General features: G+C 41.5%; 1 protein-coding gene and 1 pseudogene across 1 annotated transcript; both read right to left on the reverse strand.

The window, feature by feature from the left end:
• Positions 1 to 4,524: 4,524 nt before the first annotated feature.
• On the reverse strand, positions 4,525 to 5,982 carry LOC115666448 (somatic embryogenesis receptor kinase 1-like; annotated as a pseudogene).
• A 12,842-nt stretch (positions 5,983 to 18,824) lies between these two features.
• On the reverse strand, positions 18,825 to 19,172 carry LOC130139095 (BRASSINOSTEROID INSENSITIVE 1-associated receptor kinase 1-like). The gene has a single exon (XM_056315335.1). The coding sequence runs from the start codon at positions 19,170 to 19,172 to the stop codon at positions 18,825 to 18,827; it is 348 nt and encodes a 115-aa protein (XP_056171310.1).
• Between the last annotated feature and the right edge of the window lie 1,133 nt (positions 19,173 to 20,305).

Raw genomic sequence — 20,305 nt, forward strand, 5'->3', positions numbered from 1 at the left:
CAGCTCCTGCAGAATTTGAGAGCCCATTAGGTGGGCTGAGTTTGGGCCCATGGGCTTTGGCCCAATTATAACAGTGACAATTTCCTAGCGTTGTTGCATGAACCCAAAGTCATATTAATGTTTCATAGTCACATAACAAGCATTGCTACTTTGAGCCGCAACTTGCGATCGGAAGATCCTAGAAATTGTAGTGAATTTAGAAACTCCAAGAGATATAGTATATATCTTACGAATGGAATCTGAGCATAACATTACACATCTTCACGTGGAAGGAGATCCATTATGTATGGATTTAGTTCACCCACTGTCTTATTCCTCGGAGTAAGAATATCTCTTTCCTTTAAGTAGCTAGAATCCAAAAACTTCATTTCAAGATCGGGGTATGTAGATCTGGTTATTGCTTCAGGAGGGTTGCCGTTACGTGAAAGAGTTAAGATTATTTCATCCACTTTCTTCGGCTGTTGTCCACTGAGTGCACTGCACTCAAGGGCCTGGTCGACTTTGAGTGCTCTATCCAGAACATTTTCGCAGGTAGTCAGCAAGTGAGAAGAAAGGCTTGAGCCATTCTCTGGTTGGAGCCCTTGCTCGAAGTAATCGGCTTTGTCTTTTTCTTCCCAAAAATGTTCTTTGAAAATTTGCTTAGCCGATTAAAACGAGCTGCATACTCGATAACAACAAGCTCTCTTTCTTTTAGTTTCTCTCTTTGGGCATCTTATTTTATATGTTGAATTGCAAGATCTATTGGATTCTACGTCAATTCACAACAAATTGTATTGCGATACAAGCATATGGAATAATAATCCTACAAATAGAGTTGATTCAATAGGGTCTGGACACAAAAATTTCATACATAAAGGGCCAAGACAGGAGTTTTCTACCACTATCAAGGACAAAGAACAAAAGGAAGACCGAGGAAGAAGATGGATATGAACGAGTCCTTCACAAGAAGAATTCCACACAGTGATTCAAGAAGAAGCAGATGATGGACAGTTCTTTGAAACTTAACTCCATAGAAAATGGTGCATCCTGTGAGGAAACTGCAAAGTCCACCGCGCGTACTAAACTTATCAAGAGAGAATAAAAAAGGGTCAACTCATCTCGTAATTGAAGATGTTGACCCACAAAAGATAAATATGTCTCTAGAGAGTCAAAAGGGCCACCAATTTCTTGCTCCATCTAGAGAAAGAAACCTCCTACTTGTTTATGAACCAAGGTATTGAGGAAAACAATTCAATGGTTTTCTATTATGCGACCTACAAATTTGTTAACATTCTACTCTACTCCATTTCCAGAAGAATCATCATGGGATTTTTTGTTGGGTGCATGTGCATTAGTGCACCTAAACCTATAGTTGGATGGATCCCACATGAAAAGAATGTCGAATTGATTAATTGTAGTGATTAATACCATTAAAATTTCTAAATTAGTACCCATGATACATGTACTGTAAACTAATTATCTTCTCACAAAAATCTCAAACTGGTAATGTCCCTCATCTTTTAAAGCTGGTTGCAATGAGCCAAAGGGATGATTTATGCCAAAGTATTGCTAGAACATCAATAAAGTTGAAACAAATTTGAGATCGGTAAATCTTTAAATTCATTGCAAATAAACTTCAATTTAATAGGAAGCACAATACCCTGCCTAGGCGTTTTTTTTTTTTTAAGATACAAAGGAAATGGACAACCGTGCAATTGAGCGGGTCATTAAAACCTATCACGAGTGCATGATCCGTTTGCACAACACGACATTTAGCACAAGCCTCATTCCCCAACTCGCTGACAGTTTAGTGAGAGCTTGAGAGAGTTGTAAATGCAAAGAACCGAACTATGCACCTCTTAATCATTTGAGGTTAAGGCTAACGATGTCATTGCTCTAGTCATTGCCTCCCCACAATCGGAGAGAATCAAGTAAATTAAGATGAAAAGGAGATTCCTCGGGTCGAAACGTTGCCCAGAATTAGCCGAAATGGCCCGAGTAAGTGTGAATTGTGGAAAGTGTATACCCGATTTGAAAAGTCCCAACTTGAGCCTACAAGAAGTTGATGTGCGATGTTGTTTCGCATTGATGACTCCCATTGTAGTATTTAGATTTAAAAAAAAAGAAAAAGAAAGAAAAGCAAAAGGTTTGAAAAGTCAATAAATAAGCTACAGTGGACTTCAGTTTATAAAAAGGGACAGAGAGCTTGCGGGGAGAAAGGAAAAGAAGGAAAGGAAAGAAAGAGGAAAGAAGAGGAAGAAAGGGAAAGAGAAAGAAGAGGCATTTTGCACTTACTTACCACGGACATCTCATCAAGCCGATTCAATTTCGATTCGCAATGTCTGCTAAGTGCTCACGCCTCTCGTTCGTCCAATCGGAAAAGTTTTATGGGTTAGGGCTCATATTTCGGAGTTATGTGATATTCGAGCGGCGAAATCCGATTTTTGAGTCGTTAAGCTATGAATATATATAAAAATGATAGTTTAGGGTGTTGTGGGGCCGTGAAATTTTACGAAACTCGATTTGGATTTATGGTTTGCCGGATACAATTTTTTGAAGTTATGCATGCGTGGTGAACAGTGCGCGACCAGCGGCTTTTAGGCCGATTTTTGTTGGTTTTCGGCTCGATTTTGGAATGGCCAAGCCAGGGTTCTTGTAGTTTTTTGAATGGGCTTTCTTTTGACTACAAGTTTGCTTGGAATGGGGTTCGGTGGAAAGAGTTATGGCACAATTGAGTTTCGCGCTCAAACTCCGCGTTGCGGACGACTTTGGATAATTGCTTTGGATGAGCGATTTGTGAGTGTCTTTGAATCGTTTTGTTAGCTTCTAAGCCTAGTTTAGCTGAGTCGTAGCTGAGGTAGATTTTTACTCGATTTTAACGTTGTTTCTCGCTTATTTGATAGGATTGCGAGTTCGACGGTTCGAGTAATCTTTGTTATTTAATCGTAAGCATTCCTAGGTGAGTGGTGCTATCTCTTCTATGAATTTATAAACTCATATTTTAAAAGTGATAAAGATTTGAGTATCGTATAAGTTATGAAAGCATGTTTGTTGCATCAAAGTTTGGATCGGGTAATTACTACCATTTTGTATTTGAGAAAGATTTGAGAATGGTTTTACGAAAGATATTGTTAAAGGATATATGTGTATCACTTTGCGAACTTGTTTATGAAATGAGTTCTGAAATGATATGAGAATGCTTTACGAAAAATATTTCTAGTGAATGAGCTGAGTTATGAAAGGTTACGTGTTGGTTTGCGAAATACATTCCATTTATTGAACATGGTAAAAGATTATATGTTTTGGTTTGTGAAATCATTTTCTAAGATTGATTATAAATTGGATTTTTGGTATTGGAGGATGATGATTTGATACTCAATATCGTTGTGAGCCCATTGAAAGGCTTGTGGGTATGCACATACCAGTTTAGGATATCCTTGTCGGCCGAGCCACCGGCTTATAGTAGGTGGAGACCTTACCAATGAGAGAATCTTGGTCGCCTTATTTCGGGTTGAGATGCGTGATCATGGTTTGATATTGAGCAATAGATTGGTCAATGGATAGACCATTGACGTATTTTTCGCTGTGCCAGGGAAAAAAAAAATCCTTGAGAGCGATGGCAGTGCGGCTGCGCCTCTACCCTGAACGAGGCCTTTTATGATGAGATTAATCAATGTAATAGACCATTGATATGTGAGCTATTGAGATTGATCAATGGACTTGATCATTGATGTTTGAATTGAGATGATGATTTAAAATGAGTATTTTTTGAATTGTAAATGAAATAACTCGTATATGATTTGATATGTATATTAAAGAGTTGGATTATGAGTTTCTGGTATTGCTCTAGACTTATACATATCCATAGTGGCTACTCGACCTGTTTAGAAGAGATATGCATTACTTATTAAGCTGTGGTTGCTCGCCTCTCTCTTTCCCAAATCTTTTTAGGTTCCTTGGTTAGTAGCCAATAGAGCGAGAGCGATATCGTGGGGACTTTTGAGAATTTGTTCTTTGGTTGTGGTTTCAGGCTGCATTCTTTAGGTGGAAGGACGGTCGTGTCATCCTCCGTTCTGGTAGGTTTCGGAGTGTGAGACAGAAAATTCTTGAAAGCTCCTGGTGAGTTAATTTCGCAGAGAAGAAAGTCAAAGCCAACTAGTCTAGCCATATCCTCCTCTGAAAGCAGGGAAACAAATTTGAAAGATGCAGGCCGAGAATCAAAGTGCCAATAACTTGGATTTTCTTTCATATACGAGGATTGATGTGCACGAAGACGCATGTGCAACTGATCTAACCAATGTCTTCTAAGGACGACTTTATTGTGGCCTTTAATTTTCATTAGAACAATAGAACTTTCTTACTAACTCAAACATTTATTCACCATTAATTTGATAGGTTAAGAGGTGACACTTCGAATTTTTATTTAATTTTCTAGTTTTCAATTCGATGACAAATGTAGAAGATAGCATTCATTGCATGAAGGATGTACTATACGTCTCAAAAAAATCGGAGGAAAGTACTACGAAAAGATAAGACAAATGAAAGTGAAGAGGAACATATAGTGTTTAAAGAGATAAACACAGAAGCTAAACTTGTTATTGAAGGTAAAAGGCAATGGTGATGATGTCGTATTGACATGCCAATCGTATGGCAATCCGCAGAGGAGAAGGAGAAGGAGGGAAAGAGTAGTACGGAGTTGAGTCACACTCACTTTGACTCCAACTACTCCTTGAAGTAGGGTCCCGTTGGAGAAACTGGCTTTCGAGCATTCGAACCACTTCAGACATCTCTGGTCGATTAGATGGATCCTCGTGTGAGAACAACAGTGCCAATCGAAGTACTTGCTCTGCTTCTTCTTCCATGAAGTTTTCCTGCAAATTCGGATCGATCACCCTGCCCAACTCGTTCCTGTTCATAATATCATCAATCCATTTCTCCAAACTGAGATTTTCATTATCCGCCAACACAACAAGTTCATAATTTGACTGTCCTGAGATGAGCTCGAGAAGCATATTCCCGTATGCAAAGACATCATTCTTCAGTGTGCACTTTCTTGTATCCAAGAACTCGGGGGCAACAAACCCACGTGTGCCACGGATGGAAGTGACAGCATCTTCATAGCGATGAGAGTATGATGAGAACGAGAGCCACTCAATATTCCCTTCCTCTACATTTCCCTCATGCATGATCACGGCAAGCGGAAATCCTCCTATCACGGCCTCAAAATGTGCATTCGGTGGTACATTTTATGCACAGATGTCACGATGCATGATCTTGGTGCTACCTTGATTGTGAAGGTGGGCAAGCCCCCTCGCTGCTCCTAAGGCTATTCGCTTGCGAATAGTCCAATCAATAGGTCGGGCAAACCGACTAGGTCTGTGTCTAAAGATAGCGTATTGTTGATCATCAAGGGATACACCAGTAAGAGCTCTTTCTTGGTCCTGCAAAAGCCCCTTAGGCATAGCACGTTCGGGTGCGTCGAAACCGCGCTTCCCACTTGCACTTCTACTTCGAACCCCTCTTTCCCCAGCGAACTAACAGAGCTCTTTATCGCCACTAGCGAACCATCGGCCAAGCGCCCCCGATAAACTTTGCGGAGTACATTTTCCGCCAAGACGTTGTCCCGGCTAAAGTTGTCTGTCGCGACTCGGAGCTCCTTTGGAGAGAAGCTTTTAGGAGGTGTTGGATCATCTTCAACGGACTCGAAAAAACTGTAGGTTCGGAGATTGAACACCATCTTTAAGCCGGGAAAAAGGTCTTCTCAAGTACAAATGGATCGTGTAAGCTTGATGATTTTTCTCGATTGGTAATGATTGGGCTGGGAATACCTTCTGCAATTCCGAAGAGACTTTGCTTGTACACAGAAGTGTTTATAACTCCAGTTGGGATTGTGCCTGTCTCACCCACGACTGCTTTGGGTCGGTGTGAATGAATGAAATGGTAAGGAAAAGTCGTTGGATTGTAGGCCGATGTCAATGTGTGGGGCCATCTCACTGCAAAGCCTTCCTGTGAGCAGCAGCTTCGTGGAAAGAGAGAGAGCGAGAGAGGTTTCATTTCCTCGAAGCTTCCAAATTTGACAAAACGTGCCACTCATATAAAGCAAATTTTGCATAATTCTCCTAGATTTCTTGGATTCCTACGCATTAAAAAATCCAAATGTGAAGAGCACCAGCCCTTCTTCTTTACCACATGTGCTGTACATCACATGAAAAACCTATTACCTTTTGCGTATCATAGAACATCTATACTTCTAATTACTCGTATTTGGAACATGTCCGTTGTATGTCGATTGATCATATTGCAATTTCAATGGAAAATTTGCTATATCAGTGGAAATACTAGTGTTAATTTTAGATCATTATTCTTTTCTCTATGTTCCATTTTAAATAGATAATCCTTGGAAACAAGAAACAAATGCATTAACAATAACTAGAAATCGTTACTATGATATAGTATAGATATAAAACATATAGTCAGTCAATACTATAAATAAATAAAAATAGGGATTTATTTCTATTAGATCTTCCTGGTGTTAGGATTCACCAAATGTTGGAAGAGACAAAAGTACTTGACATGAGTTCATTTCCTTGTAAACTCCCTGCACAACTACTCTTGGCATATTGCGATTGTTATAATTGATTTTGTCAAATCTTGTGACTTAAAAACTAATAATGTTCTTGTACATCCTTTGAAAAATATTTTGTGAAGGAACTTAGAAAGTTCATGTCACTAATTTATACATGTACTATGCATGGGATCCACGCGTATTCCATTCATTGATCTTTAAATAGAGTATAAAATATTCAGATGGTACCTAAAGATTAGTTTTGTAAAAAAGTATTTAAAATAGCTATCATCACTTTATCCAAGGGAAATTTGTCAAAAAATTTCTTTGTACACAATATTTTTGGTATGTGCATCATCCCCCTCATCTTCATTTAATGAAAGAATCTCATGTCCATCTCTCGTTATGCTGTGGAAATTGCAACATAGTTTACGGGTGCATTTATTTCACTGAAAACGTAACGTTTTTGGAAAATGTTTTCCTAAAAATCATTTTTCAGGAAAATAGTTAGTTTTCCTTTATTTGGTGATATGTGATCAAAAACGCTTTCTGGTGTTTCGATCTCATTTAGAAAATGATGTCAATCTCATGATTTTATCTCGGGCAAAAAAAATAATCTGATTTTTTAATATTTTTATTTTTAAAAATAAAAAAGGAAAAAGAAAAATATTAAAATATTAAAAAAAGTCAAGGGAAGCAATTTCAGAAAGTGTTTTCACCTTCTTAGATTAGGGAATTCACTTTTCTAATTTTATACGTGAATGTTTTCCTTGACCGGAAATTGTTTTCCATTGATTTATCATTTTTGACGAACCAAACAGGTGAAAGTCCGATAAACGAATTCTCGAAAAACACTTCCCCCAAAATAAATGCTTCCTAAGGCTTCGTTTATTTCGCAGAAAATGAATGATTTGAAAGACATTTTCTAAAAATTATTGCTTGATGGACCCGGGTGTGGGTGTTGGTGGCCTGGACCCAAGCACCATGGTCCTGCGCCTGGCCGTCGGAGACCTAGCCCTGAATGCCGAGACCCGAGAACTAACGTCGGGTTTTCCACGTCCAAGTGTAGATTTTTGAGTCCAAGCGCCGATACTTTCTGAAAGCGTTTTCCGGTTTTTTTCAAAAAGGAAATTATTCTTGAATTTAAGTTTTGGTAAGAAAATATTTTTCATTGACTCATTTTCTTAAGCGAGCAAAACACCGAAAAATAAGAAAAATATTTTTCACGAAATGAACGGACCCTAAGCTTGGGTTTCTTCTACCGTTGGGTACTTGGTGCAAGGCTCTCAAGGTCTGGTCAACTTTGACTGCTCTCTCCAGAATATATTTGTAGCCTGTAGGTAGCTACTGGGGAGAGGCAACGTGTTATATTTCGTCGGTCCGCCTATGATGAGTGTGTCCAAGGGACACCATTTGCTCTAATTGTAAGTGTGTCTGAGAGACACCTTTTGAAGAGGCACGATGAGAGTTTCTTAAGGGAAGTTAAGATAACTTCATCATAATATGAATAATAAATAAGAGATAATTAGAACTCTCTCTCTCTCGACGCATAAGGATTCCGTATCTACTTTGAGAAGACAATCGGCATTAACGCTATGGAACAAGAATACTTTCCCTGTGATTGTATTCGGACCAACGTGAAGTAGATTCGTTCATCGTTTGCTGGTAATTCAACGTACGATCCTGGCAATTTTGTTCGTAGTGCATCGAACAGGTTAGTCGATTCTCCCGATTCTCGCTTCATACATTAGTATCAGAGCCTCGGTTATGATCTCTGCCTTATTTTTCCATCGAATTTTTTCGCTTGTTGTTTGATATGGGGATCAAGAGAATTCATATCGTTTGGATGTTCATTGCTCGGAAATTGCAACATGAATCGTCAAAAACGAGATCGAACGCGACGAACGGGTTTGGAGGATGAACGCCGTTCTGTTTGACCCTGCATCTAATATTTATTTTCATTAAAAATAAGATATTATTATACAAAGTTGAAGAACTCGTTGAGACGAGCAAAACGGGCGGGTCGAACGCCGCCGGAAACCTCTGGAAGCGCCGCCACGCGCGGCCAGAAGCCGCGACATCGCCGACGATGCCCCCACGCGCGCGTCGCCAACTGGCGCGTGCTGACGTCATCGATGATGTTAGCAAAACTGTCGATAACCGACATGCAGACGTCATTGATGGCGTCAACTCGCCGGCCAACCGACCTCTGGTGACCGGCGACCTGACCCGACCCGACCGGCAACCTAACCCGTTCGGAGACCCGACCCAGTTACCGACCCAACCCGTGGACCGGTCAATGGTCAAACCGGTCAGACCGGCTCATAAGTTCGTATTGGGCAAGCGCGTGCGCTACATACGCCGCGCATTTAGGCGGCGCGTGTGGGCGCATGGGAGCTCCGATTGGAGCGTGGTTGGTACGGTTGTGTTCGTATTCAAATTCCCTACATTGTGGTATAGTTATTTTATATGTTTGAGGCTTTTAAAGGTATAAAAATGTGTATGAAATCCTAAATAGGCGTATTTGTGGGGTATATTTGCATTGTTTATTCCTTCTAACCTGTATTTCACTATGGTTCTGGAAATACAGTAGCTAGCCTACGTGAAAATGATCACATATATGTTGTGTAGAGCTTAGTTCAGTGATAGCAAGTATATGGTTTGACGTGCTTGCAATTTCCTAATTCTGAGCATACTAAAACAATGGCTGGAGATCTTTATGTCTTGAATTCCGCGTATGATTGTATTTGATATAATGAATTATTTATAAGTTGGTGATCATTACATGAGGTCACGTAATCATCTTTTCTAGTGGGAGTTCGTAGGTTGAAAGAATTCAAAGAAGTTCTCACCTAGAACTTAAAAAAGAATTTGTGCAAATTAAACAAATTAATGATAGTAGAACAATTGTACGTCGAAACTGATTGGGAACATAGTGAACTTTCGATTCGATATCTTTTGTTGAATTATTATTAATTTTAGTTTATCTTTGCTGCAAATTAAAATGTATGTTTATGTGGAATATGTGCTAGTATTAATTCTATGTTTATTATGTCAATGTGTAGTTAAAATTGATTATGGCTTCGGCATCCAAGACCATTACGGCTAACCTCAATAAGGGTGAGAAGCTGAACGGTGACAATTATGATATTTGGCACCGAAAAGTTCAGTATATCCTTGAGGAGCAAAAGGTTTTGGAAACCCTCAACCACACCATGGATAAACCTAAGCATGAAACTTCTGCTCAACACAAAAGTGATCAAGAAACTTATCAAGCTTGGAAAAAGAAAAATAGCATTGCTCGCATCACGTTGCTGAGTTGTATGCAAGATGATCTCATGTGTGAGTTTGAAAGTTATGACAAAGCTCAAGCAATGTGGGTTGCCTTGAAAGATAAGTTTGGGGATACGTCTGCCACTAAATTGAGGAGGCTCACCATCAAATTTGATAAATATCGGAAGCGCTCAAATCTATCGATGAGGCAGCATCTTCGGGAGATGTCAAACATGATACGTGAGCTGAAGTCGGCAGGTCATACCTTAACTGACGAACAGCAAGTTCAGACTATTATAAGGTCTCTTCCTGACAGCTGGAAATATATGAAAATCAATATGACGTACAATGAGAATATCGTCACTTTTGACGATATTGCGCGTCATTTGGAATTAGAAGATGAGTGCCTAGAGGCTGCAAAATCCTCTACCCATGCTTATGTTACTGAATCAAGTTCGGGCAAAGCTTCGGGCTTTAAGCACAAGAGGAACCATAAATTCAACAATAAAGAAAAAGAGACTGATCAGGCACCCAAGAGAGCCAAGACCTTCCGACGCATGAAGCGTGGCGGGAAGAAAGACAAGGCCAAGATGATGTGCTACAATTGTGGTAAATGGGCCACTTCGCTCGTGAATGCACTGAGCCGAAAAATGTACCACATTACTCCATTACTTTGAGTAATGCTTTTGTTTCTAGCACTGTAATGCATGTTGAATCTCATCCAATGTGGACTGTAGACTCATGAGCAACAGACCACGTAGCTAGAGACCGAGGAGCATTTGTGGAGTATCGTCGGATACTGCCTGGAAGAAGATGGATATATGTTGGAAATAACTCAAGAGTTGAAGTGAAGGGAATCGGCACATGTAAATTAACCTTTTGTGGTGGTCAAAACCTATTCCTACATGATGTCCTCTATGCTTCAGATATTCGGCGAAACTTGGTCTCTGTAGTCGTTCTTCTTGGCTTAGGTTATGTATTTAATTTTCATGGTAATTATGTTGACATTATGTTTGGAACAGTTTATTACGGATCTGGTCATGTATTGAATGGTTTTATGGTGTTAGACATCGACTATGATGTGTACAAAGTTAATGTTGATTGTTGTTTTTCTTTAATTGCATCTTCTAGTAATGTGGAGATTGATGCAAGTATTTGGCGTGCTAGACTGGGTCACATTGGGTTACAAAGAATGAAACGATTAGCAAGAGAAGGCCTTTTGGGGTCACTCGCTAATGTTGAACTACCCGTATATGAACATTGTCTAGCGGTAAAAATAACTAGAAAACCATTTAGTAAAGGAACCAGAGCTGAACTTCCATTGCAACTTATACATTCTGACATTTGTAGTCCTTTAAATGTGAGGGCGAGGCATGGAGCCTCATATTTCATCACTTTTTTTATAGATGACTTCACGCATTTCGGTTATGTTTTTCTGATCTCCCATAAGTCCGAAGCATTAGATTGCTTTAGGCAGTTTATAGCTTTGGTAGAGAATCAGTTGAACAAAACAATAAAGGCATTGAGAACAGATCATGAACGTGAGTATCTATCTAAGCAATTCAAGGCTCTTTGTGATGAAAAGGGAATTGCAAGACAATTGACTATTCCTGGTACTCCGTAACAAAATGGCGTTGCAGAGAGAAGGATTAGAACCCTATTGGAAATGGTTAGGTCTATGATGGTGCAGGCAAATCTACCTGTCTCATATTGGGGAGATGCGTTATTGACTGCTGCCTATATACTTAATCGTGTGCCTTCTAAGTCAGTTGCTTCCACCCCCTATGAATTGTGGACTGGTAGGAAACCAGACTTAAGTAATCTACGACCTTGGGGGTGTGTAGCATATGTTCATGATTCTTTCCATAAATATGGCAAATTAGGCCCTAGAGGGAAGAAGTGTATCTTTATTAGATACTCTGAACACTCCAAAGGGTACGTGTTCATAGGTGAACAAGCTGATGGAAGTGTGACTGAAATGGAGTCACAAGATGTCACGTTCTTGGAGAACGATTTTCCTAGTAGAGGTGAGATCGATAAAGACTTCCAATTACATGAGATGGAAGATCTTGATAACACACCCACTAATGTTATCGAGGGAAATATAGATTTACCTCAACATACAAGACCTAGTGGGAGTGTAGCATCGCTTGGCGGACTGAATTCTCAAGAAGTTTAGTTGCGTAAAAGTAATCGTAAAAGTATTCCCAGTCGTCGATTTGAGATTGAAGGGGAAGCATTTATGATTGCTCCACAAGACGATGCGGAGCCTAAAATAGTTCAAGAGGCTCTCTCATCTCCTGACAAGGAAGAGTGGAGAAAAGCTTTGAAAGACGAAATTGAGTCTATGTGGACAAACCACGTCTGGGACTTGGTTGATCTACCACCCGATCGCAAGGCTATTGGAAACAAATGGGTTTTCAAGATTAAGCGAATGACGGATGGATCCATTGAAAAGTATAAGGCTCGCCTTGTGGCGAAAGGCTATACTCAACAAAAGGGTGTAGACTATGAGGAAACTTTTTCATCAGTTGTAAGGTCTGCTTCCATACGCCTTATCCTAGCCATTGTTGCACATTTGGACCTAGAATTACATCAAATGGATGCAAAGACATCATTTTTCAATGGAAAACTAGATGAAGAAATCTATATGAAGCAACCGATAGGTTTCATTGTTGAAGGTCAGGAGCGTAAAGTTTGTGTCACGCCCCGAACCCCATCGAGCACGCAACACACTTCTCTGGTCGAATAATGCAATGTCCCAGGGTATCGCCGACCCAATACGACTTATCAGAGGTTTATATCGATCAGCGAAAGCCACAAATACCGGGACATTAACAACTGGGGTAAAAAGGGAAGATAAACACATCCATTATGATTCAAACTTATATAATATCCACGATTTATAAAACCACAATATATACAAGCACACCGAACGTCTATACTATAAACCACCGACATAAAAAATGATCGATAGCCTGGGTACCCTATCACCACAGATGGTACACTTCAAAAAGCCTATTCCCAACCCCTACACTAGCCCCTACGCCCTCTGCTTGGCATCTACTCCGAGTCTGATTCTTCATCATCCGAATCTGAATTCTCCTCAACTGTCTACTCCTCTGAGGACTCCGGCTCGGTCTCGATCTCAATCGGGTTGTTTATATCACCCGACTCTGCTGAAACCTCAACTCGCTCTTCTTCAACAGGCTACTCGTCCGACTCGTCCTCTGGCACAAACTCGGGATTGTACCAGGGCACATACTCGGGTACGTCCTCCGGTTCTTCTTCAGGCTCATCTTCTGGGGCCTCTTCAGGTTCTGCCTCAGGTTCTTCCTCTTCTGGTTCTTCCTCTGGAATTGCCTCGAGATCCACGTCCATAGGGTCGTACCCTGCTTGGGATTCTTCAGGCTCCGGTTCATGCTTGGCCCCCGAGGGCTCAGGTGCTGCAAGCGCTTGCTGAAGACCGGACTGTGCCAGACTAGTCTCTAGACTCGTCATCTCGCCGTCGGGAGGGGGTATAGCTGCCGGGTCCCAATCTCCAACTCCATCGAAGGGGACATCGAAACCACGGACGGGGCCAAACTCATCTACCCTGTCTCGAAAGAACCAAGCGGTATAGGTATGGGCCTGCCAAAGGGGTAACCCTACGTCTATCCAAACTACTGTGGTATGCTTAATCCAGGTCATATTATCGTCTATCGGGTATTCTACAACATTGTGGTCGGTGTGCATCGGTACTCCAAAATGCTCAGGTGGCGGCGGTGGGAGATTCATTGCTCAGGCCGGAGTTCTGAAAATGTTGGTTGAAACAACCATGAGATTATATCTCAGTAAGCACACACCCTAAACCCCACCTAGGCTATCACGTACCTCCAGACAATCACAACCACAACCACACTTAGCCATCACATAGCAGGCACACAATTAATCTTACCTAGGCCTTTCTAGTGTGCAACCTGCACGTTAGTCACAACAACACCGTTTCCAATCACATGCACGTTCTAATTACATTTCATGCATTCGTTCCGGCCTCATCACATTCTTTCCACACAACTCGCCAACAACCCGCGTAATGGTACCGCCTCAGGTTCACTGCGACTAACTCATTCTCGACTCGCCAGTGACCCGCGTAGTAGTACCGCCTCAGGTTCACTGCGACTAACTCATAACAATACTTCAGGGCCCGCGTAATGGTACCGCCTCAGGCCGTGTATCTTGCCCGCGTAGTAGTACCGCCTCAGGCTCAACACCCATCACCTACGACACAACCCGCGTAATGGTACGGCCTCAGGTTGGTCGTCCTCCGGTAATACCGGGCATCGTCCCGCGTAGTCGTACCGCCTCAGGACGGATCAATTCCCCGCGTAATGATACCGCCTCAGGGATTTCCATTATCACACGTATTACACCACTATCTCTTTCTCACGCGTTCACGCATTCCACACTCACATGCCAACATACTGGCCAATCATTCTTGGCCCGTGCACGCATCAAACCATGCATTTTTCAAGCTCAATAAACACCCAACACAGCCAATTGACAATCAATTTCAACTCGGCCCAAGCATGCACATAACGAAGCACATTTCAACTAAATATTTCACAAACTAACAAACAATCACGGCCGCCATCGGGCCCACAATCACAGCCACCCTCACAGCCACAAATTTAACATTTCCACGCAGATTTCGAGCCCTAATAGGCACCACAACACAGCCACATCACGGCACATCAAACCGACATAAATCATCTCCAAATCGGACCATATGTCCGCCATTTCAATTCCCAATTTTCCAGCATCTAACTCAGCACCAAACAGCCATGAAATCAACATAATTTCATTCATAAACCCGCCATAATTAATCCCCAAGTCGGTCCACTAATATAATCACTAAACGGCCTCTAATTAACCCCTAAACAGTCGCCTAACAACCCTATTCAGCCCTAATTTTGTCCGTCGATACCCGAAGTCCTAAATAGAGTTTAGGGCGTGACTTACCCGAACTCTAGACTAACTCGGCTAGAGTGGAAAGGGGACGGCTGATCGGCGGCACGCGCAAACGGCGAGTGGCTGCGGTGGTGACGGCTTCCTTGGCTGCGGTCACTCACGACCACGGGAAGAGAGAGAGAGGTCGCCGAGAAGGAGAGGGGGAGAGAGAGGGACGGCGGCGTGAGGGTGGTGGTGGCTCGGTGGCGGGACGGCGGTGGCACGGCGGGCGGTGGCCGGCGAGCGGCAGCGCGGCAAGGGGAAGGGCGGTCGATTCAGTGAGGGGAGAGGAGGGAGCCGAGAGATAGAGAGAGAGAGAATGAAGAGAGAGAGAGAGGATTTGGGTTTAAATAATCAAGGTCAATAATTGAAGGGCCAATTGACCATCTTGCCCTTCTCTCACAATTCCAATCGACGGTCCAGATTCGATCTTATCTTGAAATCGACGGTCCGGATCAAATCTTTTCCAAAATATCCAAGGGCAATTTGGGAATTTCTCAAAAAGTCCAAGGGCAAAATTGTCCAAAAATCTCTAATTCTAAGGCTAGGGCGAAATTACCAAAATGCTCTTCCCAAATTACATTGGCCTTAACAAATTTCCAGGGGTAAAATGGTCATTTTTCATTTCTCGCAGAAATTAAATTTTTCTGAAGGATTCGGACAAATCCGAGGCTACCCGGGCAAATGACAACATTGTCCAAATGATCCGGCGTGACTTTCTAAATTTCAATGCCCAACTTGGTCTCTAATTAATGCCTAAGTTCTGAATAACATAGCTTGCGCATATCTCATACTAACGGGTGGCTTTTGGGGAAATTCGCATTACTGACCCGTGGCCGATACTAAATCAAGCCACATTCAAGTTCACTCGGGTCGTGACGACCTCGGTTGTCACTTAATCGCGAGGATCGATCGCTAGATCCGACGGGCACGATCGTTTGGTATAGGTTTGAGGTCATTCGTCAATTCATTTCGTGGTCCAGTGGAATCACCGGCGATCCACTAATATGACAGTGGCGAACTGATCCCTGGCTATCCTTGGATCAGTCTACAGTGGCTCAAAATGTCACCTCGACGATTTTCATGGTCAAGAGTCGGTTCACGATCAAGTTCTTTGGTTGCGCGAATTTAAATCCCTAATTAGCCTTTCCCTAACGGTTAGTATTCTCAAAGTGATTAATTTCGGGCGAGATCTAACTACAAGCACGTCTATAAACTATTCATTTCATAAATCCCAAGTGGGTCAGATTTCAGAAGGTCACAATTTGCAAACTTCATCGCTCAATATATGGCTTTAAGCAATCATCTAGACAGTGGCATTTTTTTTTTCATCGAGCCATGACTTCTTTTGGGTTCACGATGATCGAAGAGGATCACTGTGTGTATATCAAACGGTCCGAGGATAAATTTATAATTTTATCTCTTTATGTGGACGATATTATGTTGGCTGGGAATGACAAGGGTTTGGTTATAACCATAAAAGAATGGTTGTCCTCTAACTTTGAAATGAAGGACATGGGAGAAGCTGCATATATATTGAGAGTCAAGATTAAAAGAGATCGATCAAATAAACTTCTTGCTATGTCACAAGAGTCTTATATAATGAAGATTCTTGAACGCTTCAATATCCAGCACTGTAATCCCATTGATACCCCTGTCATGCAAGGCGAAGGCCTGAGTACTAAGATGTGTCCTAAGACTCCAGAAGAAAAGAAAGAAATGGTAACTGTTCCTTATGCTAGTGCTGTCGGAAGTTTGATATATGCTATGATGTGTATTCGACCCAACATATGTCATGCTGTGGGGTTAGTGAGCCGATATCAATCAAATCCTGGTCCAGCACACTGGAAAGCAGTTAAGAGGATCCTGAGATACTTGAAAGATACTATGGACTATCGACTTTGCTATCAATGGAGTGATCTACGCTTATTAAGATACTCTGATGCTGATTGGGGAGGAGACCTAGATGAGCATAAATCGATGTCTGGATATGCGTTCTTGCTTAATGACGGGGCAATTTCTGAATAGCAAGAAACAGACATGCATAGCTTTATCTACGATGGAGGCAGAATTTATTGCATGTTCTGCTGCAGTGCAAGAAGCAGTATGGCTAAAACGTTTCTTGGAAAATTTAGCCATTATCACTGATGTCTTAAGACCAGTGACAGTATATTGTGATAGTCAAGCAGCTATTGCCTATGTGAAAGATCCCAAGTACCATGGTAGGACGAAGCACATTGACATAAAGAATAACTTCATCAGAGATATAATAGCGCAGAAGGAAGCAGTCCTGCAATATATTTCAACTAACAGGATGGTTACTGATCCATTTACGAAGGCTGTTCCTAGAGACGTGTTCTTGACCCACAGGATGTCTCTAGGATTACGTAGAATGTGATTATGATATGTAATATTGTTGAGGATCATTGGATTATGTGTGTATATGTATTGTACTTGTTTGTTAATGAATTGATGTTTGATCAATTAGTACAATGTTATGAGACTAGCACAAACACACATATATTGTTGAAAGCTATGTCACCAGGCAATGATTGGCTCACTCACACGAGCAATCATCTCAAACGCTATAGTAAGCGGGTTGAGATGAGACGATATGTATTATAAATGCTGGAAGAGCAGTTTAGTACATAAAATGATTTAATGTCGCCTTGATTGGAATCAAGATGAGTTCTGTTATTCGTATGTGATAAGACCGAATATGATAGTCCCACAATCATGTATGCCTGAAGGTAGCCAGATGCGAGTACTAAATTGGGCGCTGTGGAAAGCGAGCTGATATAGCACTCGGGCTAAACATGAGTACGTGAGAAGCATGTGACTACATTTAGGCTAAGATTCGTATAGTGGATATGATTAATAAATGACATACGCTCTTATAGAAAGAGAAATCCACTATAGCATGTAATTCATACTACATGTGCTTTATTTGACCAATAAGGGAGATGACTACAATTATCCCTATTTATTCATCGTGCAAGTCCTATGTTACTTCTGACTATGTTCTCGAAGTAGAAGATCAATGTTGCTACTTTAGCATGTTACCAGCGGTCATGAATAGATATGGCTTTATGGGACGTGACTAGGAAAGCAGTTGTTCATAAATGGAGAGAGACATGAGTGCGAAAGAAGACTATTGTTGTTTTACATCTATCACATGTATTTACCGGTCGATCAATTATTTCGCCTTCGATGGTTTTGGAAATAATTGTAAATTCATAGTGTCTTTGAGAATAGTCAAGTATAGCCTTTAAGGGATAGGTATACTTGGACTGATGAAACAAAATATGTCTGGGGCACTGTGAGACATCAATTGTTTATTTCTTTTTTTGGGGTTGTAGCCATTATGTTATCCTTAACATGTGCATAATTAGAGGTTCCAAGTGCATGTGTACTCACTGGTCACACGGCTTTCTTGCCAACATGAATTGTTTCTAAAATAGATAAATGATGAATGCCTTATGTTCTTGATAGACCATGATCAAGCCCATCATGTGCGAGTGTGAGATGTTATATTTCGTCGGTCCGCCCATAATGAGTGTGTCCAAGGGACATCATTTGCTCTAATTATAAGTGTATCTGAGAGACGCCTTTTGAAGAGGCACGAAGGGAGTTTCTTAAGGGAAGTTAAGATAACTTCCTCATAATATGAACAATAAACAAGAGATAATTAGAACTCTCTCTCTCTTGACGCATAAGGATTCCGTATCTACTTTAAGAAGACAATCGGCATTAACGCTGTGGAACAAGAATATTTTCCCTGTGATTGTATTCGGACCAACGTGAAGTAGATTCGTTCATCGTTTGCTGGTGATTCAACGTACGATCCTGGAAATTTTGTTCGTAGTGCATCGAATAGGTTAGTCGATTCTCCCGACACTCGCTTCCTACACAACGCTTGAGCAAATCTCTAAGGTGTCTGACAAAAAAACAATATATATATATATATATATATATATATATATATATATATATATATCTAAGGTGAAATGCTAGGCTGCTACTGACCATCGGGGGATAGACCAGTAAAAGCTCTTTCTTGGTCCTGCAAAAGGCCCCCAGGCGTAGCACATTCGGATGCATATAAATCAAGCTTGACACTTCCCATCTCTGTTTTGAACTGCTTCTCAGTCCCCTGTGCGAGATTCCTGGGCCTTTTGACTGCCACTTGACAACCATTGGCCAAGTATCCCCGGTAAACCGTGCCGAATCCACCCCAGCCCAGGACAATGTCGCGGCTGAAATTTTGCGTCGCGTCTTGAAGCTCCTGCAGTGAAAAACTTTTAGGGAGTGCTGGGTCGTCCTCAGTGGGATTGGAGAAGCTGAAGGTTCGGAACTTGAACACCATTTTGCAATAACACGATGCTTGTCCAAGATCAATGGATCGTACGAGCTTGATGAGATTTCTTTTGGTGCTGACTGATTTCGGATTAGCTTTTCTGCGTCTCAAGAGCTTTGGTTCGGCGCACCCAAGTCTGTGTCTACGGGCGTGAAAGTCACTCCAATTGGGATATCTCTTTCTCGGAAGGAGGAGAATCACGTTTGGTTGGTGTGAATTGAAGGAGAAGAAAAGTAGTTGAAATTACGGGCTATCTTCTGCAATCCAAACTCCAAAGTCTTTCAGCTTCGGGGAGGGGGGGGGAGGGGGGGTGGGGTTTTGTGGTGTGGGGAGAGAGAGAGAGTTGAAAATACTGTAATACTATAATTTGCAGTTCTAATTAAAAAAGGAAAAAAGAAGAAGAGAGAAACGAAGACCTTTCACGTATTGGTCTACCTCCCCAAGTATCAAAGCAAACACAAATCCGGATGTCCGTGACATCAAACTTTCATTTGGCAAACAGATCTTACTCTAGCTTGGTCACGGGGCTTGAACCGCGTGACCATGCTTTAAGGAACTGTTGAATCTGTAAAACAATGAACTAATAAGATGAGAATGGGTGGCAATTGCCAATACGTGTTTTGTGTTTCAGTAATAGAATTTTTTGTTACATTCTTCGGCTACACATTGTGATGTCTTTATATAATACAAGCTAGGGTTACGGAATTAATGAAGAATAAAATCATGATCTCTTCTCTTTGGAAAGAATTGATCTTGCTTGATGAGCGAGTGGTGGAGAGATTGTAGCTGAATCAGGGCACAGTATCGTTTCCTTTGACACCCCCTGCAAGCTGATGTGGCGGAACACACAGTAAGCTTGGACTGTAGAAGTCGAAAGCGAGCCGTGGAGAGCCCTTTGGTGAAGATATCGGCAGGTTGATCGGTAGTGGAGATGTACTGAACATGAAGTTGATTTTTGGCGATCCGTTCTCGCACAAAGTGGTAATCAATTTCCACGTGCTTTGTCCGAGCATGAAAGATAGGATTCCCTGTCAGATAAATGGCTGAGATGTTGTCACACCAAAGAACCGGAGGGCCTTGCCAAGAAACACCGAGATCACGTAAGAGAGCCTCGATCCAAATGAGTTCAGCAGTTGTGTCGG

Source organism: Syzygium oleosum, unplaced genomic scaffold (assembly GCF_021117445.2).
Source record: "Syzygium oleosum isolate NSW1041296 unplaced genomic scaffold, Sole_v2.1 Sole_v2.10, whole genome shotgun sequence".
Taxonomy (NCBI): domain Eukaryota; kingdom Viridiplantae; phylum Streptophyta; class Magnoliopsida; order Myrtales; family Myrtaceae; genus Syzygium; species Syzygium oleosum.

Excerpts from the sequence above, each read along its gene's own strand:
- LOC130139095 (XM_056315335.1), bottom strand. The coding sequence starts at position 19,172 with ATGGTGTTCAAGTTCCGAACCTTCAGCTTCTCCAATCCCACTGAGGAC.